Here is a 25,719-nt window from a genome sequence, read left to right as displayed (position 1 = left end):
ATCCAGAATCACTTTCCCTTTCTTGGAAATAGCACCCTGAGACAACTTTTGGAAACAACACCTCTCTCATTCTCCATCTACACAGTTAAGGAGTGGAGAATCTCTCAGCCCCAGGGAGATGCCATGACTTAGGTCTGTGCAATTAGAACATGTCTTTGCCCCTGTGATTCATGCAGGAGTGGGCATAGTAACAAGTCAAGGCTTAGCCCTTCTTGGGAATTAGATAGGTGGGAGCCTCTTTCTATCTGAGATCAGGATTATTAAAGGCTTGTAAATCTGGAGGTCATTCCTGCCACCACAAGCACAGACTCCATCGGAGAGCAAACAATAAAGAGGAAGGCAGAGCTGAAAGATGGTGAGATAATTTCCTGAAAACACCACTTGGCAACACAAACTCAGCTATATCTGACGCTGCCTCCTACATTTCCCAGTGGAGTACACAAAAATTTACTATTTTTAACTAGTTTAAGTAAAGTGTAAACAAAGTCACTCTCTGTTGAAAAAGTTCTAATAAATCTAAACGAATAATACATGGAAACTGCTTAGTATGATGTCTAGTACATAGTATACCGTCAATAAGTGCAAGATATTTGTAGCTCGACCACTAACTCAACTTTTTACATGATTGGAGTCACAACTTTTTCTGAAGACCAACTGTCTTATCTATGAGATATACATAATAGGCATGCCTTGAAAACAATAAAGCACTGTGACATGAATCAAGCAGGACACATAGGAGAGCTGCATAATATAAACTTATATACAAAGATACCACAGTAGATCCATCAACCCATATTAGTGCTCTTAATTTTCTTTTATTTCATTGAATCTTTTAAGAAAATTTCCCAGACAAATTTCTTTGCTGTATTATAAACTTATTTCCTGTATTATATATTGCATACCATCTAGGGTTTCTTTTTTTTTTTCTTTGTAGTGCAAGAGATGATAGCAATATTATCTTTAAAATTTACCACAGTCTCCAGATAAAAGAACAGCTTGTATTTATAGCATAGTTTAAAAAAACTCATTACCAGGAGGTTATCTGAACAGTCCTATGTGTATCTTTCTACCGAGTCTCATCTAAACTAGTTGTTAGAGGTTTCCCTAGAAATTGTTCTGCCGAACTGTGTGCTTGCCACTGGGCTTCTGGTTGCCTGGAGATTTAGAAGAACTCTGCCTCCTTAATGAGATTTAGTCAGTTTCATAAACCTGGTTGTTATTCTATAAAAATATTCCAATCAGGGTTGGTTTCATGGGTGTTAGACTTGTTCAGTCACACATATTTCTGTGGTCAGAAGGATTCATACTTACTTTAATGCTCTGTTGTCACCTCTTTGAAATTCTTAATAATTTTAAATAAGGAGCCCTGAATTTTCATGTTGTACCAGACCCTGAAAATTACATAGCCAATCTGATTCTAGGTGTTCATAATTTCTAGCAGTTTGTACCAGGTAAGGAGGGACCTCGTTCAATTTAGTAAAGACAAACATATAAATTCCAAAGTCCAATACTTAATTCTTTTCTCCTTTTTCTCAATCTTTACCACAGTGTCCCTAAATGTCAAGTAGCCCTCTGCATGACTTCAGAGGTAAATTACTGCTGGGAAATCAGTTCTCATGTCCTCTCCCAGTCTTTTCCCGACTCCTTGTGACCTCATGGACTGTAGCCTACGAGGCGCCTCCGTCCATGGGATTTTCCAGGCAAGAGTACTGGAATGGGTTGCCATTTCCTTCTCCAATTCTAGTATTTATTAATTAAAATTATTGTCAAAGATAAAAATTGTTATAATTTATAAATACTTATTTTATTTACTTATAGTTTTCTACATCAATTTGTATACTGAATTTAAGAAATATATTTTCAAGCTCCCCCAGAAAAAGAACTGCAAAAGCTCGGTTTAGTAAATGAACCCTCTATAGATAATATGATGATGAGAAATCTTGCATTGTTAACCTCTAAATTAGATCTCAACAATTGGCTGCTTTAGTTTGTACTAGTTACAGTATAAACTCATAAAAGATTTCCTTTTCCATTCAGGTTATCAAACTGCTGTTACATGCTTTTAATAGTATTTTTAAAATAGTATTTTTAGTATTTATAGTATTAATAGTATTTTTTAAACTTGAGAATAAAGTTGAACCATAAGTTTATAAAATTTCTATTAGGAGTTTAGTGAATACACCTCTAAGATGTGGTGACTCTATGAATGTATGCCCCTAATTTACTACATATATATGTATATTCCTAAACTAGGTCATCCAGCACATTTTCTCACGTTTAGCAGAGCCTTTCTCACTCAATAGGTAATTTAAATGCCGTGATGGTGACACATGTAGCTTCAGCTCTCGGGTAGTTAGGGCCCTACTTAATCATCAAAGGCATCTCAAATATCTTTATTTGATGGGAAGTCCTTGGAGTTGACTGTATCAACAAATGTTCTCTATTCTGCGTCTCCCAGAGTGTGATAATGTTAAAAAGTTTGCAGAGTTAAGTAAACTTGGATTTTAATTGTGTGCAGTGTGCTCAGTGGTGTTGAACTCTGCGACCCCATAGACTATAGCCCATGGGGTTCCACTGTCCATGGAACTTTCCAGGTAAGAATACTGGAGTGGGTTGCCATTTCCTACTCCAGGGGATCTTCCTGACTCAGGGATGGAACCGGTGTCTCTTGTGTCTCCTGCACTGATAGGCAGATTCTTTACCACTGCACCATGTATTAGTACTAGATTAATCTAAGTTAAATAGGTTTCTTTACTCTTTACTCCAGAACCTTTCAGAATTGTTCGAATACTTTTCTGCATTGTGAAGAAAATGTAGTATTCAGTGACTTTCAAGTTTATTTGTTGATACCATAACTTCATTTGACTCCCAAGCACCTACCACTCATGCTCTTTTAGAAATCAGGTCCTATTTTACAAATAGTTTCTCAAAGTGTGGTTGGTATTCAGTCCACCTCACTCAAAAAATTAGATAGTTTCAAAAAATTTTAGATGTTTATTTCCATGTCAGATCACAGATTTATCATTTTTAGAAGTGCTAATTTTAAACAAGCTTTAAAAAATAAACATATATCTATTCAAACATTTGAAAATCACAGAAGATGAACAATGTAATTCTTTCTAATATATTTCATTTTTTGGTAGCTGTCTGTAATTCCCAAAAATGCTGCTAAATTAATTTTCAAATATCTCTTGATTTTTTTCTGCCTAATTTCAGCTAAAATAACATCTTTTCTATGAATATGTAAAACTAATGACTTATCTGGAATATACTTAAGTATTCTGGGAGAGTCCCCAGGCAAAATTATAACAAAAAGTTTCAGATATTTTGGAAATCAAAGTGTATATATATATATATATATATATATATAGTATATAAAAGTATACATATATGAAAAAGTACATATATCTATATACATGATATTAAAAAATTACTTAATCTCTAAACATTACAATAATATTAAACCTAGAGCTGGTATGGATATAAACATGCATTTTCATATACTTTTGGTAGAAATGCATTTTGAAAAATCTTTCTGGAGGGCAATATGTTGGTTGGTCATGATGCTATGACTAGAATATCCTTCTTGCAAGAAATAACTATAAAACTGGATGAATTATAGAGCTAATACTTTCTAGGTAATGAACAACTGACAGCAAAAGACTAAAAGAAGAAAAAAGTTCACAAGGTAGTCTTCATGATTATTCCACCTTCAACCTGGGAACAATTTTTCAACAGAGGCGCAGAGAGCAGGTGTCTAAGTAGAGCAGAGCCATCCCACTGAGATGAGAAGGCAGGTATGAGAATTTAGGGCAGCGGAAGTAAACTAATTCTGTGGCACACAGTATCAGGAGAGGAAGCTGTCCAGAAAAGCGGTTCTAGAAGGCCACGTGGCAATCTCCTATGGGTCTATGGTTGATTACTGGGCTATGTATTTGCAGGAGGACACTCCCAAGGCTTAATGGATTGCAGCCTCTAATAGGAGTATGGAACAGACAAACTATGGGTGCAGCAGCTCTGGAGAAAGGCAGTGCTGCATTAAACTGTAGTTCTGGCTCTATCCGAATATACGGATCACACTGACACCTTGTTAGAACTTCTGGTATGCAGCTGACACACAAAAAAGCTGATGCTGTAAGAGTAAGTGCCATGTTCTATAGTTAAGACGTACTTTAAGTCTGTCCTGACACTACTTGTAACCAAGATCTGAAAACACATACAAAGGAGAGAATGTGGAGTTTGTGTCCTGCTAAATTAGAGTGACTTACTTTAGCACTAGAATTTTAACACAGAGTAAATCAAGTCTTAACAAATTCAAGCTGATAACTGAATGCTTGAACCTAAAGCCAAGGTATTGTCTACAATGTCCAGGATCAAGAACAACAAAAAGTATTGCAAATGAAGAGAGAGAGAGAGGAAGAGAAAAAATTGGATGAATCAAGGGATGGTCTTCAGGAAGAAAAAGAAGTTATCCAAGATGCTGAACTTAGTAGGCAATAACTTTAAAGCAGCTATTATAGATTTTTATAACTATGTTTAAAAAATTAAATCAAAACAGAAATGAAAAGAAGATATGGTCTTAATAAATGAAAATATATGAAACACTCAGCAATGAAATAAAAACTATAAAAAGTCAAATGGATATTTTAGAACTTAATTATGATAGCTAAAATAAAATATCAATTTTATAGACTCAATAGCAGTTTGGGGTAGAAAGTCAGTGAACTTGAAGCGAGATCAATATAAATTGTCCAGTTGCAAGAACATAGAGAAAAAAATTAAAACAGTCTTTTGGGCATGGCTGACATCATCAAATGGTCTTATGTACATATAATTAGAGTTCTGAAAGGAGAATAAGGGAAGACTGGGGAAGACAAAGCTATATGAAAAAATAATGGCTGAAAATTTCCCAAATTTAATGAAAAATAACCCACTCCAGTATTCTTGCCTGGAGAATCCCATGGACGGAGGAGCCTGGTGGGCTATAGTCCACGGGGTCGCAAAGAGTTGGACACAACTTAGCGACTTCACTCACTCACTCAATATATTGTAGATCTAGGAATTCCATGAGATCTTAGCTAAACAGATATAAAAGTCACATCATATTTAAATTGCTGAAAAGAAAATTTACAGAAAGAAATCTCTGAATGCAGCCAGAGAAAAAAGGCATTATGTTTTTATTACAAACAATGGTATCTGAAGACAACGAAATAACCATTGTTTAATTAATGAAAGAAAAAAGTTAACCCATAATTTTATATCCAGTGAAAATATTCTTTAAAAAATAAGATGAAATCAATCATTTTAGATAATGAAAGCTTAGAAGTTTTTTTGCCTGCAGACTCCCTACATTTGAAGAAATGCTAAAGGATGTCTTTTAGTCTGAATGGAAATAATAAAAAATAGAAACACTTCATAGGAAGATTAAAGAGAATCCAATATGACCTCTATTCATCAGGGTTGATTGGTTGGTCTGTAGATATGTTTTGGAATTTCTGAAGCCATTTGAAAAAATGAGAAAGTTGACCTAAGACCAAAGCTTAACTCTGCCCCCAGCTAAGGAGGACAGAGCCAAAAACTCCAAAAAAAGAAGCTGGGGCCCAGGTCAAACCACATGTAAAATCAGTCTACAATTGTGTTTTCCCATTTTGTGATCCAATAAATCTGTGAGAAAATGTAAATAAGAATATTTCTGAGAATCGTATTACTAAAATAAAATACTCCTCTCTTCTCCCCCAAATATGTCAAGCAGAGATATTTGTGATATTTTACAGAGTAAAAAATATATTTATATTATAATCCCTCTATATAAGTAGGGGGTTACACTGTATTTGTAATGTGGGCTTATAATCTTTTTTCTGCAGCTCTAAATTTCAAAAGTTTTTTTTTTTTAATTGCTTTGATGGTAAAATCTGTTCTAACTTGAACTACTTCAGTTAGAAAATCTGACTTGCACTTACCTAAGGCTACTTATAACCTGTATGTGTTATACTTACTTTGAGGACTTTTAAGTTTCACTGTAGCAATAGTACTATGGATTTCCCTGTGATCCAAGGTTCTGCAAGCCATTTTACCTAATATATTAATATATGTGAATATTACCTTTTCCTATTCACATACTTCTGAACACTGAAATACATTTAGTTTCACATTAGGGAATGTGAACTAGGATTGCTTTTTTTTCCTTTTTCTTTTTGCTCACCTATTATTTTCTTGATTAAAAAATTAATATTTAGCTCAAGCAATAAAAAATAATTTGAGATGTAATTAAGTCAAGCTATAGACTGAAATCATGTTCTGGTTATTACTGAAAAGGATAAAGTAGAATGTAAGTATTTAAAATTAGACCTATTAGAAATAGATGGGGAAACAGTGGAAACAGTGTCAGAGTTTATTTTTTTAGGCTCCAAAATCACTGCAGATGGTGACTGCAGCCATGAAATTAAAAGACACTTAATCCTTGGAAGGAAAGTTATGACCAACCTAGACAGCATATTCAAAAGCAGAGACATTACTTTGCCAACAAAGGTCCGTCTAGTCAAGGCTATAGTTTTTCCAGTGGTCATGTATGGATGTGAGAGTTGGACTGTGAAGAAGGCTGGGCACCGAAGAATTGATGCTTTTGAACTGTGGTGTTGGAGAAGACTCTTGAGAGTCCCTTGGACCGCAAGGAGATCCAACCAGTCCATTGTGAAGGAGATCAGCCCTGGGATTTCTTTGGAAGGAATGATGCTAAAGCTGAAACTCCAGTACTTTGGCCACCTCATGCGAAGAGTTGACTCATTGGAAAAGACTCTGATGCTGGGAAGGATTGGGGGCAGGAGGAGAAGTGGACGACAGAGGATGAGATGTCTGGATGGCATCACCGACTCGATGGATGTGAGTCTGAGTGAACTCCAGGAGTTGGTGATGGGCAGGGAGGCCTGGCGTGCTGCGATTCATGGGGTTGCAAAGAGTCAGACACGACTGAGCAACTGAACTGAACTGAAAGCTACTATATAATTCAGGACACTGCTACTGAGTCTGCCTAATGCTATTCACATTAGAAGGAATACAACAAATTAGTACCGTTTTACCAAAGGCTGAATGCTTACTACAAGTGTAACTGTGCTCTATGATGGTTCTCTTTCTGCTGTTAGCTTTCAAGAGTAGATAAACATTACTCATTAACAGCCCAGTTAATGGCAATCTCCACACTACTACTGAAAAGAACATATACCTGTTTCCCCAAACCTGCAATAGTGTCCACTCTTCTTATTCTGGTCTTAAACTTGACAATGGTGTAAACTTGAACAAACCTGCCTCCTGTAATCCTTTGCGTTTTTCTATAACATGTGGATATAGTATTTGCTTTACAAATCTGACAAGGCTGTTCAAGATCAAAGCCAAAATCCTATATAAACCTTATCCAAGCAGTCCATTCTGAAGGAGATCAGCCCTGGGATTTCTTTGAAAGGAATGATGCTGAGGCTGAAACCAGTACTTTGGCCACCTCATGCAAAGAGTGGACTCATTGGAAAAAACTCTGATGCTGGGAGGGATTGGAAGCAGGAGGAGAAAGGGACGACAGAGGATGAGATGGCTGAATGGCATCACTGACTCGATGGACGTGAGTCTGAGTGAACTCCAGGAGATGGACAGGGAGGCCCGGCGTGCTGTGATTCATGGGGTTGCAAAGAGTCAGACACGACTGAGCGACTGAACTGAACTATAAACTTTACAAACAGTATACTTTTATTCTCAGTGTTCTGAAATTGTCCTTCCTTATTGTGAGTCTTTTTCTGTTACATAAATTACCTACTGTTCTTTTATACCAGGCAGATTCATCTATGATCTGTCATGAAAGGTTTTGCTTCCTTTCTACTTTTCCTAATACAGTGTACTCAAATTTATGTAATGCTGTAAAATAATTATGCACATATTATCCATCGCCTGTTTCCTCCCACAAGAATATAAACTTTAAAGAGACATTTGTGTATTTTGTTCACTGCTTATTCTACTTAATGGCATCAGAATTTGCAACAGAATTCAAAAATACTTGTGTATTCACAAACATATATATGTATAGATAGTATGATTGATGTCAATTTATATATATATACACACACTGTATAGATACATATATATATGTACCTGTCAAATGCTTACCAATTGTTAGGCAGTACACTCCAAGTTTTGTACACATCATCTCATTTAATCTTTAAGATACATCCATAAAGTAGTGCAATTAAGAAAAGCAGGCTTAGAGATGTTATATAATTTGCTCCCAGACATAAAACTGGTAGATGGTACATAGCAGGATTGAAACATAGGTCTTTTGAAGTTAAAGCATGTTTCCTAATCCTTAGCCTAGTCTAACAAGTTACTCTGTTTGCAACAAGGTTTAGGAGAAATCCCAAACATAATTGGAATTGGTTATTGTAGGAATATCTTTGGGAATTTTAATTTCCCATTTCACACTACCATGTGTAGGAGCTAGGATTTTATACATGCTTTGTATCCATTACTGCTGTGGAAAGCTTTGGGAGTTACATATTTAGATAAGTTAATGGAGAAGTAGATTTCTAGGGCAAACTTTTAAGGCCAATGATTTTACTGAACTGACAATTTTATAAGGAGTGACTAAATTATAAGCTTTGATTTAGCTGAGACTTACCAAAAAATAGAATACAGCAAAATGTGCCATTTAAAATTTTTGATTTGAGTATTTTTTCAACTAAAGTTTCTGTCCTCATGCAAAATATCTATTAATGATATATCTGATGTAGTAAAATATGTTTAATAAGTTACAGTATAATATGTTCTGGTTCTCAAAGTTAATTTTCCCTATAATGATTTAGGAAAAAAATCTAATATTAGACCAAGTGATATTCCATTAACATATGGCTTATTATAATTATTTCCTGGTGACACAGCTAAAAAGAATACTCAAATAGAGTCTCAGGAATCACCAACATTAATGTTTTAGGACTGTGTAAATTACCAAAATGTACAAATTACATTTCCGTATCCTTTGTTGTATTGTATTATGAATGTTTTATTTACAATATCAATTTAAAATAAATGGATTTCCATGCAGGTGTATGTCGTATGCAAGGTTTTATAGAACCGACACAGGATGAAACAACTAAATTTCCAATGATGCAAGGAGCTAACTCTTTCTATTTAATCCTTTAAAATTTGCGGAAAGAATTACTCATCCGAGATTAATGGATTTTATGGCCTCTATTAATTAGTTTATTTTCTGCACCAGTTTTACCGTAAGATGGGTGCTTCTACAATAGTTTGCAAAGACTAAAGCACATAGAGAAGCTGGCCTGGAACATCTGCCTATGTTTTTGGGTGCTCGGGTAAAAAGAGGAGGTTCCCCTCTTCATCTAGTCATCTCTCAATACACTTGCTCATGCTAACCCATTCTTACTTCCTCCTGTTCACAACCCATTCTTTCCACTGAAATGGTTATCCTCCTCTCAAGCTTCACTGGTCTTCCAGAAGACAGGCTAATGAGGAAAGGAACCTATTACAAGGGCACTCGGACAGAACTGTCACAACTGGTGATCTTGGCCACAGCTTTTTGTCCTGCCTGCTATTCTCTTTTCTTGAGGTCACCATGATACTAATTCTTCTTTCCTGTTACTTTAAGGTCACTTTTTCTCTATTTTCTTAGTAGATAATCTTTACTTTTCCTACCCTTTAAATGAGCTCCCCAGAGTTAAATCCTTATCTGCATAGTTCCTAGAGTGACCTCAAGAACTGTCAAGGATTCTGCTAACACCTATATAGCTAATGACTTCTGCACCTGCATCTCTAGCACAGCCCTCTCTGCTGAAGTGTATCCGCAACAACACCCTCTTTGGCTTATCCATCTGAGTGGTCCACAGAATCTCTAACTCAGTGGGAGACAGACCTGGGTTGAAATTTAGTTACTGTTTCTAATAGCTTCATAACCATAAGCTAGCCATTTAATTATCAAAGCCTCAGTTTACACAGGTCTAAAATGGGGATAATGATTCTCTCTCATTCAGTTGCTATGAGATTTTAATGAAATAATGTATTCTAGGTGGTACATTCAGCTTCTAATCATAACAGGTCATAGGAAAGGACAGGTGTGCCCTTCAAAAGGAATCCACTACTTTCCAAATCTGATTGCTGATTCTATATTCCCTTGTTCAATGAATGGTACTTCTTTTCATCCTTGTGACAGACCATATATTTACAAAACACCCTAGGCACTTTTTTTTTTTTTTTTCCCATCTGCCTACTCTTCCCAAATCAAGTTAATCACTATCAGGTCCTTTCTTCTTCCTAAATATCTCTTGATAATCCCTCTCAATCTCTGACTTCTAACACCTGTTTTAATTTAGGCTCTCATCATTTCTTGCCTATAAAAAACCAAGTCTCCTAACCAGCCTTTTTTCTCTGTCGGTAATGTATCCTCCCTATCAATGCCAAAGGGAGCTACAAAAATGTATCTGGGAAGTGACTGACCTACTCTAACAAGAGCCTTCCTAAGTCACTCCTTTGTGTAACTTCTCTCCTTGAATAAGAGTAGATGTGCGATTTGCTTCTAAAACCACAGAATAATGCTAAATGGATAGTATATCAATCCCATGATTATGCTACATTGTATGAGACTCTGCTTTAGCAGACAGAAGGAGCAAACAGGTGTTTTTTGAATGGGCAATGGCAGGGAAAGGCAGTACCTCATCCCAGCATCAGGAAGGAACTTAATTTTTCCAAATACTGTGTGAGTTTGGAAAAGATTTTGAACTCCAGAAAGGAATGCAGTCTGGTTTACATGTTGTGGCTTTGTGGGACCCTGAGCACAGAGAGCAGTTCCCACGGATTAGGATGTAATCTTTGGGGGACTATTATTGTGCTCACTACATTAGTGAAAGAGAAAAAACACATACAACTAAGGAAAACATTTATAACTAATAACACAGACTCACCTCAGAAAATTCACTTTCAAACCTTTTTGGTTCAATTCACACTACACTTCATATTCCAAATTAAATCTCTCTCTACACTTTCAACAATCTGAAAACTTTTCTCAGTTCCATACAACTTAAAAACAAAATAAAACAAAACCGGCTTTCAACAAAGACCACCCCCACAACTGACACCTGGATATGTACCTCCTTAGGTAGTCACATAGAGAGGGCTGGCCAGGCTGAGTAATAGGCTATGAGAGTTTCTCTAAGGGACAAAGGCTGCTAAGTCTGCTTCAGGGAAACTCGGCAGTGCATCAGGAACAAGAACATAGTGTGATTATTTCTTGTTAAAACACAGACAAAAGACTTTATAACTGAATGTCTTTGGGTTAGAAATTTTTTTACATTCATGAAAGAGTGAGGGTTAAAATGAAGGCAACCTACAGGATTTAGATTTGCTTGCACATGTCTTATATTAGTGAATAAATAGTAAAAGCACCAGTAATAAAGAGCATATCATTGCCATCACATCTGCTGAAAGGCACAAGTTTTAAAAGGCACAAAGATTTAGTAATACATCAAAAAGTGAGATGGATTACTCTTCCATTTCAGTACTCTCCTCTCCCCCCAAAATATTACCTCCTTCAACCCTAAATATATGGCGGCTGACATAAAAAGATACGAGATTCACAGGTTAACTGGTTAATTCACAAACGAATCCAGTCTGTTCCAGGATTTCTCTGTCACATTGCTGAGATGTATCTCTTTCACACGTAGGACTTGGTGACAATGTGTGGATGGGCAAAAGTGAATGATGTTATTCTAACAAAGCTGTGCTGAGCTAATGTTGAATGTCAACACATCAGCAAATATCTCCTGACATATGTGAGGAAACATTTAATTCACAGTAAAATGAGACAATGAGGGCTTCCCTGGTGGCTCAGCAGTAAGAGAATCTGCCTGAAATGCAGGAGATGTGGGTTTGATCCCTGGGTTGGGAAGATCCCCTGGAGAAGGGAATGGCTACCCACTCCAGTATTCTTGCCTGGGAAATCCCATGGACCGAGGAGCCTGGCGGGCTATAGTCCACTGGTGTCCCAAAAGAGTTGGACACGACCTAGTGACTAAACAACAACAAAATGAAATTACTTTAACTTCATAAAAGGTAAATAAAGTGGTGATGGTGGATGAGGTAATTAACTTGAAGAGGACAAATGCTCACAATATGAAATCAGATACCAAAAGGTTATATTCTGGTTGTATCATACACTCAGTATCAATGTGATCTTCAGTTATCTGAGCTTCAGTTTAAACATGGTGGAGGATAAGTGCCACTTATCCACTCATTCATTCAAAGAATATCTACTGAGTGACAACTTTGAGTGATGTGCTATTCTGAGGATGTACCAACGAATAAATCAGACAAATATCCTTGCTCTCAATGGAGTCTACATTCTCACAGTTCCTCACAGGGTAACTCCAAGGTTTGGATGAGATTCAATAACATACCTGGCAAAAGATAAGCATTGTAAATAACCTTAATTAGCATCACTATACTAGTAATAAAATAGTTCCAAAACTTGAAAAAGTGTACTTATTTGCATAAGAAGTAGCATATTAAAGAGATAAATAATTCCAGCAAACTAGCAACATCAAAATTTGTATAATAATTATGTGAGATTTCACACTATCTTTTTTTTTTAACCTTTGTCTCTGTCTTTATTTTTTTTTTCCCTTGTAAATGTTTCTCTGAAAAGCAGCTTAAAGGAAAAGACTTCTGCCTTTTGAAAAATATTTTGCAGCAAATATCATATATTTATTCTTGGTAAACTTTTTTAAAAGTAAAATTTAAATAAGAACATTTGTCTCTAGATTAACCATCACAATCTGGGCTCTCTTGCATATTTTTCTCTTCACATATTGCCTCTGCTGCTCTTCTACATGATCAAGCAGTCATCGCACCATAATTCATCATCTTTCCCCTTTCAATTCAGTCATCATTCCACTCTGTTCTATTAGTATTTCCTGCTGTGACAATCCCTGTAGAATCCTTGGTAAACTCTCAGATGTTTCTAGATTCTGATTTGGAAAGCAATGAACCACAATGTTATTAAAAACCAGTGACTTATAAAGGGATTTGTTCCTTACTTCTAAGCAAAGGGCAAGTCTAGACTAGACATTATCCTCAGAGTAACTGACACGCACAGTTTACAACTGATAGTCGTCTTTTCTGAAGTCAAATGCATGGCTCCAGCTATCAGATTTTACATCTTGGGTGTTTTTAGTTTAGGGAGTTCTGTAAAAATCAAAATGCCTCGTTCTGCAGTTCATTAGGTACACATTTCAAAAGATGTGACTGTCAGAACTGGTTAGTTACTATAAAGGCAGTGACCCTGTAATGCTGCAAGGCAAACATATTAAGGCTTTAGTCACATATGTGGCACACACTTCAAATCTCCACATTTTCAAAGGACTTACTGGAGCCAACATTCAAACTTAGTAATCATCCAGTTAAACAGAAGCTAGTACGAAGCATGAAATAGTACATACTATATAAGAATTTTGGCAAAGCACTACATGTATCAAACATACATTAAAAAATCATAATGGCATTAAATCATCCTAAACCTCTAACATCCATTCACAAGAACATTCTCTCTTTCATCAGAAACCACATGTCATTCTGATTCATATTTAGTGCTAAAAATGTAAATTTGACAAATGTGTCTAAACTTGACCCAGACACTTAACTATTTTCATAACTCCAGAGGCAAGAGGGAAACAGGCAACTCTCTTCACTGTACTTTATAGTCAACTTTGAACAAATAGCCTGGGTATAAGAGTAGGTGGCAAAGTTAAAACAGAAATGTTAATCCTATGAGAATACTTGCCTGCTATTTTAGTCTTTCCTAAAGACTGAAAAAAGAGACTAAGGAACAGTAAAAATACCCATCATCTTAACACTAAAAATTAATCTCAAAAACAAACAAAAAAAACCTAAACCCCAAATTCTACAAAATATCAAATAATAATACCAGATTTTAAAAAGCGCTGATTTTAAAACACACACACAAAACCAATAAATAATAGGGAGCACAACAACAACAACAAAAATACATTGTTTCAACCTGTGTTCCTTGTTAGGGGCATAGTAGCAGCAATGAATTGGAAAATAATCAAGTAACATGGTTTCTAGTTTAAATTTTAATAGATATAACAAGACATTTTTTACTGGAGACTAAATAAGATGTTTTTATACGAAGCATCATTATAAATTATTGTATTATAGCTACATCCTAGATAATAGCTTCTTTCAGAAGTCTTAATTTTTCTACAATTATACAGTTATTAAACAAAAGTCATCCAACTTTTTCTGTTAAAGGTCAAATAACAAATAATTTAGGCTCTATGGGCTGAGTGGTCTCTTTGGCAAGTACTTAACTCTCCTATGGCACAAACTCAGCCACAGACAAATGTAAGTGAATGAATGTGGCTGTGTTCTAATAAAACTTTATTTGTGGGCACGGCAATCTAAAAATCTTACAACTTTCGCTGTTCATGTAATATTCTTCTTGCCATTTTTCTTTCAGTCATTAAAAATTTCAAATTATTCTTAGCTTATAGACCATATCTGTAGCAAGCTGTGGGCTATCTCACCCATAGACTAGACATTGATAATGCAAACTAAGAAATAAAAGATGACAGGACAAAATTTACTTTTCTTTCTCCTTCCCTTCCTCCCTCCCTTCATCGCATTTACTGACTTATACAGGTACCTATGTATGTATGTGTTTGTTTATCGTGCCAGCTCACAGTACACAAAAAATAATGAGGCAGTCCTAGAAGAGTAGAAGGCCAGAATACCAGCCTCTCAACCTCAGCCGGAGTAGTAAACTACATAGACTAAGGGTAACATTTACCGAGCATTCAGCCTGCACAACTACAAGTCACTCCTATTATTCAAAGTGGATACAGTTACAAGATTTCCTGTTTGCATTCCAATGACTTGTCACATAAGTTTTTCCTATGGCAACTTTTTTGACAACCAATATCTTCATCAAATTCCCTTTAACTCTCCATGAAGATCCAGAGAAAAGGGAAGCCATGAGAGAAGCTTGCTTAATTGTGGCAATAATTGAAGCATCATTACTTATTAATAACAACTAAAGAGCTATTTGATACTTGGGGATTTGACAACACAAAAGACATACTATAATCCTTTCTAAGACACTTAGATACAGAAAGTTAAGAAATTCTGGGAATAGTGAACCATGATTCTCCCAACTTCTATTTCAGAAAGGGCTATTTTATTCACTTTCAGTAGCAAACAAACATAGAGAACTTTCTTTTGAAGAAATTTCACCAGAAATTCAAGATCTACTCAGGGAGAAAATATTTCATAACAATATACTGTTTGTTAGAGTTTCAGGCAAGTTGAAATCAATTACAATGGGATCTGATATAACCATGAGGATTAGATTCAATGGTTAAGTGAGTTACCATTTATCCAGAAAGACACTCTTGGCAGAGGCATTTCACAGCATAAATTTTCCTATTAGAATACAATCTTCAAGAGACTTATGTGGCTTTGTAAGCAGTCGTTAGTGGAGCTTCCCACTACAATTAAAAACATATGCCTAAATACTGGTTTTGAAAATGACACAAGTGTTTAAATACCAATATAGAAATGTCCGAGTAAAGGTGCCAGATACTTACGTAGTAAGAAAAGTCAAAGAACTTGTGCAAGGCATGCTTCTTACTGCTTTCTATCTAAGTGAACGTTGTTGGACAATTTCTAAAGACTAGAAAATTCCATCCATGAAACCCGTGTATCTTATGTAGACTTTCATGAAAAAGCAACCTGCATGTGACATCAGAGTCCAACTTTAAGAAACAAAGACACTAACAGCAGAATATGCCTGCACCTGTGTTCACTGCAGCCTATTCACAATAGACAAGACACGGAAGCAGCCTAAGTGTCTGTCTACAGATACGTGGTTTATACAGAATAGTATCAACGGGGTATACGCCTCGCTATCAATTTCCCATTCTTCCCGGGGAACTCTACTTCATGTACTGACTGTGGTGACCTGAATGGGAAAGAAATCCAAAAGGGAGGAGATATATGTGTACGCACGCCTGAGTTATTTTGCTATATAGTAGAAAATAACAACACTATAAAGTAAAGCAACTATACCTCATTCAAAAGTCATGTTTAAAAAAGGAAAAATAAGTGTGGTTTAAAACACAGCCGAATATTATTCTGTCATAAAAAGGATGAAATCTTGACATTTGCGACAACATGGATGGAACTTGAGTGCGTTATGCTAAGCTCTCACTTATATATGGAACAAAAAAGCAAAAACAAAATGAAAAACCACATTCATTACCAGAGATGGGGAGAGGAAGAATTAAATGAAGGCAATCAAAAGGTGCAAGCTTCCAGTTATAAGATACATAAGTACTTGGGATGTAATCTACACCTGTACAGTTATGGGATGCACTAGAGTTATACTGTTGTATGAAACATATGAAAGTTGCTAAGAGAGTAAATCCTAAGAGTTCTCATCAGAAGGAAAAATATATTTTTTCTTTCTTTTTACTGTATCTATATGATATGACGGATACTTAAAATGACTGCAATTATCATTTCACAATATATGTAAGTCAAACCATTATGTTGTGCACCTTAAATTAATACAGTGATGTATGTCAATTATATCGCAGTAAAACTGGGAAAAGGGTCCACCTTTAAGACTGGCTTCAAAAGGAAAATAAGAAACCAGTCATTTTTCCCTAAGTACTATGAGACATTAAGGACAGGTGTAACTCTAAAAGACCAATTCCGGAAAAAAAGTTTTGTTTTGTTTTTTTTTTTTAATGCAAACTCCACAGTGGATGATCCGAATCAAGGCTAAAAGATTGTAGTTATTTATATGGAGACAACATCTTTTGAAACCATAGTTTTTAAGCAAACAAAGATTCGTTTCTGCAACCAGTTATGAATTCATTTCATTGCATGAGAAGCAATGGATATAGTTATGATTTTCAATTCATCTTGACAAATATTTACTGAGTTTACCAAGAACCATAGTATATCTAGAGAGAATGACATCAAGGAGAAATAGAACCTTGAGAGGAACGTGTAGCAGTGAATACAAACATGGGAAACTAGATTGAGCATTGGTTAAGCAGTCTTAGAAGTGAATAAACTGAGTTTGAAGCATGCTGTTTGAAATATTAATGGGTTATACAACTTCTGTTACCTAATAATAAATTGTAAATACTAATACTGAGCTCATAAAATTGCAAGGACTAGAGATACACATTTGGGATTTGTTTGCACAGACGAATTAAAACCAAATGAGTGAATGAGATGGCCAAGGAATATGTAAAAAGAGGATTATGGACAAAACCTCAGTAAACACGTACACTCATGAGGAGATGGAAGCCAGACTAATGAAGGGACTGAGAGGGAACTGTTGAAGATAAAGGAAAATTATGTGACTTGTGGCTGAAGCAACAAGCAAAGAGTGATTCTACAATATCAAATGATAGAAGGGCACGGAGGCATTTGAATGGTTAAAGAACGTTGGACTCTTTATCATGAGAAAGCTGAAGACCTCGGCAGAATCAGCAGCAGAGCAGAGGCAGAGGCGGGTGAACGCACAGGCCTGATCTCATCTGCTGGCACACGTTTGCTAAGCCAAGGTTTCAGGGGAGGGTGAAATGGAAGAATAAAGTTTGTACTAATGTAATTGATATTACATTGATATTACAAATGTATACCTATGGCTGATTCATGCTGATATCTGACAGAAAACAACGAAATTCCAAAAAGCAATTATCCTTCAATTAAATAAATAAATTTTAGAAAGGTAAAACAAAAAATTTAATTGATAAAGAAATGTCGTAGAGATGGCAGGAAAGCATAGATGGCTTCATGTGTTTATGAAGAGGTCACAGAATTTGTTTTAGCTGAGAAGACACTCACTTAAAAATTCCCATCCCTTCATTTATTTCATTATCTTATTTCACCATATTAGGTGCCAGGAACTGTTTAAGGTGCTTTACATATGTTAATACTAAGCCATTGGATCCTCCCAACAATCCCATAAAGTAATTTATTTTAACTCCATTTTACAAATGCAGAAACTGAAACACAGGGACATTTAACACCTAAGAGTCAGACAGCGCAAACACTGAAGTTTTTCTGATTTCAATATCATGCCCTCAACAACCATGTTCTTTTATTACATATTAAGAGTAGTTTTAGCTAAAATACTTACCTGTTCCAAGAAACAGGACATTGTATGTACCATCAGCAGCATTCACTCGGTCCACAGCTATTTTTGTGTACTTATAGTCGGTGCCTATACGAACAATCAAAGGCCTTCTGTGTACTGGGTAGATGGAATTGTACATGAGGGGGTGGTTCCGAATAAAAGTGACAACATCATCTGGGAACTCCTTCGTGGTTCGCATATTGGGTGTAAATGCTCCTCCTGGGCACTAAAAAATATTTTAAAAAGGACTACATTAATATAATTGTAACTTCATGTTAATAATAATCCAAAGACCTCTATTTTTCAAAATACTTAGAAGCTCAAGTTGTTGTAAGTGTATTTGCTACCTATTGAGGAAAACCCAGCATGATTATACATAGTACGGTCTGAGGAAAATAAACATACAATGTATATAATTTGACCATTTAAATAGGCTAAGTCCAAGTATCCTGTCCTGTTTGTTTTCAGTGAAGCTGATGTCATTCGGTTCATGATGTAACTTATCACCCTTCTCATCCATCACTTTTATATTTCTTATCCTTTGCCAGATTCAGTGTTGCTAGAAAAAAAAAATGCTCTTGAGGATATAATCTAATGCTGCTGTGTGTTAGTTGCTCAGTTGTGTCCGACTCTTTGCCACCCCATGGACTGTAGCCTACCAGGCTCCTCTGTCCATGGAATTCTCCAGGCAAGAATACTGAAGTGAGTCGCATTTCCTTCTCCACTAATGCTGCTACTGGCTAGAATAAATTAGATTATCATTATCAAATTCAATCAGAACTCTAAGGCAAGACTTTCATTCCATCTGATCCCCTCCCTACCAAAGAGGACTCTCTGAAGTTGGAGCTTGGATTGGTCAATACACCTGGTAATTTCCCTCTGGAAAACTCCAGTAACTTCCATCACTCTCAGAATAAAATCCCAACAACTAAGCATGGCTATAAGCTCCTGAATGTCCGGGCTGCTTCACGTCTACCACGGCCACGGTTCTTGCTCTTTCTGAGCCTCAAGTCAGCTCCCCATCGAGGACCTTGGCACTTGCTGTTCCCTACCTGGATTACTCTTCTCCAGACAACTCCATGGTTTTCTCCATTGCCTCATTCAGTTCTCAGCTCAAAAGTAACTTTCTTTAAGGTAATGAATTAAAAATAGCTCCCCATCACCATTTCTACCCTCTTATTTCCTTAGCTTGCTTTATTTTTTTCACAGCTCTGTATACCTGTGTGTAATATATTTGTTGTTTGTTTCTTTATTGTCTGTTTCTTCCTCTAGAAGGTAAGCTGTGAATTATTCTCAACTGGGTATGTTTTGTTCATTATTTTACCCTCAGACCTATAATAAAGCTGACAAATATTAGCTATTTGACAGAGTAGCTGGATGAGTGAAATACTCTATGATATCTGTCATCCAATTTTGGTGTAGGGGCTATATGAAACAGGGGCGTTAATTCTGGTGAGGAGGGGAAAGATTCAGAGCATCAGGTATAAAGAGGCAGAGAGAAAGCAGTAATGAGACCTAAAAATGACTGCAGGACAGTTTCAGCAGTTCTAGCATGACAAGGATTTCCAAGAAGAGGATTCCATTTACCAGTCACCTGAGGACAAACTCAAGGGCAGGCTGGGAGGTGCTGAAGCTTGAAACTTGAACACATGCACTAATAGGAGCTGAGTATCAAGTTATATGAGCAACGTATAATCTTTAACACATAAAACATTATTTGTCTAACCCTATCAAACAATGTCAATATCTCTACTTTCATAAACAAAAATACTTGGTTATATATATTTTAAACAAAAGCACTACTGCTCTAGTTTTCATTTATCCTCTTTAGAGAGGTACAAATTGAAAGGAAAGCAACAAATCAAGCTTCCTGATCAACAGAAATAGGTACAGTATCTGTGGTGAATAGCAAGATGTGATACAGTAAGTAATAAATGAAAATTACAGTTTATTTAAATATGGCAGTGAAGACTTATTTCTAGGTGACTGCTCCTATGCAGGAATATAAATCTAGTGTGGTTAAATTTCAAAGGAAAACAAAAATGTAGAATTTTATGTGATGGGAATACCAGACTACCTTACTTATCTCCTGAGAAACCTGTATGCAGGTCAAGAAGCAACAGTTAGAATCAGATATGGAACAACAGACTGGTTCCAAATTCGAAAGGAGTATGTCAAGGCAGTATACTGTCACCCTGCTTATTTGACTTCTATGCAGAGTACATCATGTGAAATGCCAGACTGGATGCAGCACAAGCTGGAATCAAGATTGCCAAGAGAAATCACAATTACCTCAGATATGCAGATAACATCACCCTAATGGCAGAATGCAAAGAGGAGCTAAAGAGTCTCTTGATGAAAGTGAAAGAGGACAGTGAAAAAGATGGCTTAAACCTAAATTTTCAAAACCTGGAAAAAGTGGAAATAGTGACAGATTTTATTTTCTTGGCCTCCAAGATCACTGCGGACCACGGCTGCAGCCACAAAGTTAAAAGTTAAGCTCCTTGGAAGAAAAGCTATGATCAAAATAGACAGCATGTTAAAAAGCAGACACATTACTTTGCCAACAAAGGTCCATCTAGTCAAAGCTACCAGTATTCATGAATGGATGTGAGTGTTGGACCATAAAGAAGGCCGAGCACTGAAGAACTGATGCTTTTGAACTGTGGTGTTGGAGAAGACTCTTAGAGGAGTCGTCTGGACTGCAAGGAGATCAAACCAGTCAATCCTAAAGGAAATAATCCTGAATTTTCATTGGAAGAATGGATGCTGAAACTCCAAAACTCTGGCCAACTGTTGCGAAGAGCCAACTCACTGGAAAAGACTCTGATGCTGGGAAAGACAGAAGGCGAGAAGAGAAGGGGACAACAGAGGATGAGATGGTTGGATGGCATTGCTGACTCAATGGACATGAATTTGAGCAAACTCTGAGAAATTGTGAAGGACAGGGAAGGCTGGCGTCCTGCAGTCCATGGGGTCACAAAGAGTTGGACAGGACTGAGCAACTGAACAACTGCCAAAATTTTAATGTTAGCCCAGTGCAAAAAGAAAAACAACTTTAGGGACCAAACACAACATGGCAACCTCTGGGTTAAATTCGTGTAATGGCTATCCTACAATGTCAGTGCTTCTGGGCCATTACTGCCAGGCAGTCCTACATTTGCAAATAAGCCTTCACAAACTATGAGTGTGCCCTCCCTCATTTGAATTGTATCACCTAATGCTGGGAGTGATTGGGGGCGGGAGGAAAAGGGGATGACAGAGGATGAGATAGCTGGATGGCATCACTGACTCGATGGACGTGAGTCTGAGTGAACTCCAGGAGTTGGTGACCGACAGGGAGGCCTAGCGTGCTGAGATTCATGGGGTCACAAAGAGTCAGACACGACTGAGCGACTGAACCGAACTGAATGCAATTTTTAGGACTTCCCTGGTGGCTCAGACAGTAAAGCGTCTGTCTACAATGCGGGAGACTCGGGTTCGAGCCCTGGGTTGGGAAGATCCCCTGGAGAAGGAAATGGCAATTCACTCCAGTACTATTGCCTGGAAAATCCCATGGACAAAGGAACCTGGTAGGCTACAGTCTATGGGGTGGCAAAGAGTTGGACACAACTGAGCAACTTCACTAATGCAATTTTTAGACTAACTTTAACCAGTTAACATTACTAGAATTTTGTATAGGACTAGTAAATATAGTTCTCTTTTTGTAGAAAGGCATAAGGAGCAATTCAATGACTTCACTAAAGAGAGATAATGAGACAAGTAATAAAACTAAGCTTCTCATTCATTATCCCATTAACAAGACTTTCCTCTAGGGTTCATATGCTTGTCTTTTAGGCAAAAGTATTTTATTTAAGTATGCATATTTATAAATTAACTACAATAAAAGACCAAACGAGCACAAACAATTTCAAGTGAGTGTATTCTAAACTGATGAAAGTGTTCCATACTTCTGAAAGATGTAGTGTTATGGGTATTTTCCACTGTCATTTCTCACACAAAGTGGAGAAAGGGGAACACAACAACCAGAAGACGCACGTGGATCATGAGTTTTCACCGAATGAAAACATGGAAAGTACAAACGCATGGGCAATTTAAATAGCTCCAGCCCTTCAGAAAACACCACTTAAAGGATGCCTCCTTAAATATTTGCAACCATTGTTTTTATACATTCCAGGATTATCCAAAATTAGCATAGATTACTAGGCAATTTCTAAAATTTCCAGCTAGCAATTACTTTCATAAGCTTTTATTAAATTACACGTGTCTAGTTTCTGGGTTTTACTTAATGGTAACTGAAATTTAGCTAAAAAGTATGTTTCAGTTGCTCACAACCATAGTTACTAAATGTTGTGTGTGCTCAGTTGCTCAGTCGTGTCCAACTCTTGGTGACCTCTATGGACTGTAGCCCTCCAGGCTCCTCTGTCCATGGGATTTTTCCAGGCAAGAATACTGGAGTGGGTTACCATTTCCTCCTCCAGGGGAACATCCCAGGAATTGAACCTGCATCTCGGTATCCTGGGTCTCCTGCATTGTCAGACAAATTCTTTACCACTCAACCATCCAGGAAGCCCAGTTATTAAATAGGTAACCCAAATAAACCAACTGAAATCAATTATTTTGTATTCATTCAAATGTTCTCCATGTGGGACTTTTATATTATATTCACAATAAACTTTTTACTTGGAAACAATGTCTCCTAGTAAAAGTATATTTTCAAAATTACAGAATTCCTTTAGTTAATAATTAATTTTTTCCCATTGATTTAGGGCCTAAATCTTACAGATAAGAGAAAGAATGAATGACAATGATGTGACAAGAATGAAAACTGATTACCCTTTGCAGACTATCTGGACTTGTGAGTTTGCTCAGTATAAAACTGTCAAGTATAAAAAAGATGCAATTAACATATCCCTCACCTTGTGATATATGAAAGCATGTGTACTGAAACCTTAAGAAAATGTAATACCCACATGCTACTATAAAATAAAGCCTTTATCCATTAACTGGGCGGCTGTCTCATTCATAGGAAGGATAATTTTGCTCTACAAATAGTCATTAAGTAATTTTGGTTAAACTTCCCCTTCAGGTATTTGTTTTCCTCTAGTTTTAGCTCCCTGTTTATCAAGTGATGATAAGCATTCCTTTCTTTGTGTAAAGACATTTTAAGCGTTTCGATTACTAAAGTGCTAAAGTGAAATGCTAGGAACAACGAGGATGCCACGTATCTTACCCGGAAGTATCTCTAATTTCCGTCCTATTCTCAGGTGTTCCTGATATGTGTTCACATATCAATTCATAAGTCAATTTTTTGGATAGCTTTTATTCAAAATGCATTTTGAAGCACTCAGCGGGGGATTTAAGGATAGGAAGCAACCACTGTCTTCTAGACACAAGTGTTCTATGGACATATTCAAAGTAACATAACAATTGTGACATATAATTTAAGATAAATGTAAAATAAAAATAGAGTTTGACTCACAATCAATAAGAACCAATGTTTTTAAAATGAATTTATCAGAGAACTTAAGGCTACTAGAGTTAGTGAAGAGGTTTAGAGATTTCAAAAATAGTTTGGAATATTCTGGCAACTACAATGCCTGAAGCAATCCTAAATCATGAATCACAAAGTGAAGGGAAGAGGTAGGAGTCGAAACTAAAGACAGGTAGCAGAAAACAAAGGCAGATCTAATTACAGAAGGAGTACCTAGCTCGTTCAAAAGGAGCTTGACCCAACACTTGAAGGACAAATGGCGTGTGGATAAATAAATGGACATAAATAAATGATACTCTAGAATCTGGGCTAGTTTTTAGTCTTTGAAACTTGTGTTCTGAAAGAAATTGATCTGATGTTTAAACCCTTGGTAATCTGGGCCCTTTACTTAAAGTCCAAAGAATTAAATAGCTGAAGACTTGAATTTATGCACCAGCTGCCCTCATTTTTCTGGTATTTATCCTCCATGACTTAAAAGAGCCCTTTGTTCCAGTCCAGCTAGCCCATGCAGAGCTTCTAGGACTCACTGATTAATTTCTATCTCTGCCTTGTAATGTACACAGTAACCTTTGCCTGAAGCATCCTTCCTTACTTATTCAGATCATCCACAACTACCCTTCAGGGCCAGGTCAATCTCACATATTTTTACATGCCTTTCCAAACTAGACTGTCCCATGACAATCTCTTTTTTCTCTAGATTTCAATAATATTTATTGTCTGATTTATTCACATGCCTTGAATACTTATGTGAAACAATATGTAATTAACTTTTCATGTCTATATGCCTTCTGTGTTGAATTTTATTGTAAACTATGCTAACAATGTTTTAAAATGTCTATGAGGAACTGAAATGCTTCTACTGTAAAAACAACCAGAAGAGGCATGCAATTGACAAAAGTGTCAGCAAAAACGTTTCTCTTTTTCTTCTTGAATTTATGCACCAGCTGGCCCTCATTTTTCTAGTATTAACTTTCTATTAACTATGTAGATCATACATTTTCTGTGTTCTTTTGCTGCACCAGGTTGTAGATCTATTCAAAGCACAGTGAATGAAGCAGATGGTTCTGGTCCACTTATAAACACATGTTAAAACTGATCATTTTCATGAGGTTCTGCTTTAACAGTATGGGGTAAGCAAACACAGTCACAATCTTCTACAGAAGCTTATACATGTTGCATCAGAATAATGTTATATGTTAGCTCAGCCACAGAGAGAATCTGTAGTCTTTGGCTGCCCTTTGCAAATACCAAAGGTGTCCTGTTTCTTCCACAAACTTGTATTACTTATGGAAAAACATTATGACACAATTGGCAGGCTTCTTCCTACTGACTTGGGCTTGCTGGTTGGGACAGTTTGCTAACGCAGCTATCAACCCTGCTTTACGAGAAGCACCTACAGGGAACATTAGAATGAGGGTATCAGATTTCTGCTAGTGTCATTTCTTTAAGAATCCAGTCATACAGTTATGAGGTTGACCCAGCAACTGGACTACATAGGGAATTAAAGTATGATGATCATAGTTGATCTTACATTGGGAGGACTTCAGAGGCAACATTCTTAAGCCTAGAGAAAAAGGAATGTTTTGGGTCACTTGGCTGTGAGTCTTCTGGCTACATGAATGGATATTAAACCTTAAAAACCTAGGAAAGAGACATATGCAGACTGCTCTGAGTCAGAGAGCTGACTTCATGGTGTTTTGCTCAGTAAAGGGTGGAGGGACTGAATCTTCAGGAAGGTATGCTTTTCCAGGAGGAGTTCCAGAGGTTATTCCTCCACCCAGCCTTTTTTATTCTCTAAGGATCACTCATCTGACAACTTTTTTTTATTTTAAAGGAGCTGCTGTGATCTCAACACCAGATGTAAGCAACCACATTATAGAAATATGTCTCAAGCACTGACAGCTCACTCCCTTTTTTCACAGAGTCTGCTCCAGATGTGCCACTAAGCCCTGGCTTATTTCACACTGCTTTGGAAGAGGAAAAATGCTTATGCTTAGGAGCTCAG

The 25,719-nt window shown here is 36.6% G+C and overlaps 1 protein-coding gene across 1 annotated transcript in view; it reads right to left on the bottom strand.

The window, feature by feature from the left end:
• The window catches only part of SEMA3C (semaphorin 3C), a 206,575-nt gene that overhangs the window by 32,686 nt on the left and 148,170 nt on the right, over nt 1-25,719 (bottom strand). Inside the window, exon 12 of the mRNA XM_069586671.1 lies at nt 18,224-18,446. Within this exon, the coding sequence (XP_069442772.1) occupies nt 18,224-18,446 (223 nt within the window). The remainder of the gene's footprint in view (nt 1-18,223; nt 18,447-25,719) is intronic.

This window comes from Ovis canadensis, chromosome 4 (genome assembly GCF_042477335.2).
Source record: "Ovis canadensis isolate MfBH-ARS-UI-01 breed Bighorn chromosome 4, ARS-UI_OviCan_v2, whole genome shotgun sequence".
Classification (NCBI taxonomy): Eukaryota; Metazoa; Chordata; class Mammalia; order Artiodactyla; family Bovidae; genus Ovis; species Ovis canadensis.
Note: the sequence above shows the minus strand (reverse complement) of the source record. Positions and strands in the feature narration are given on the sequence as shown.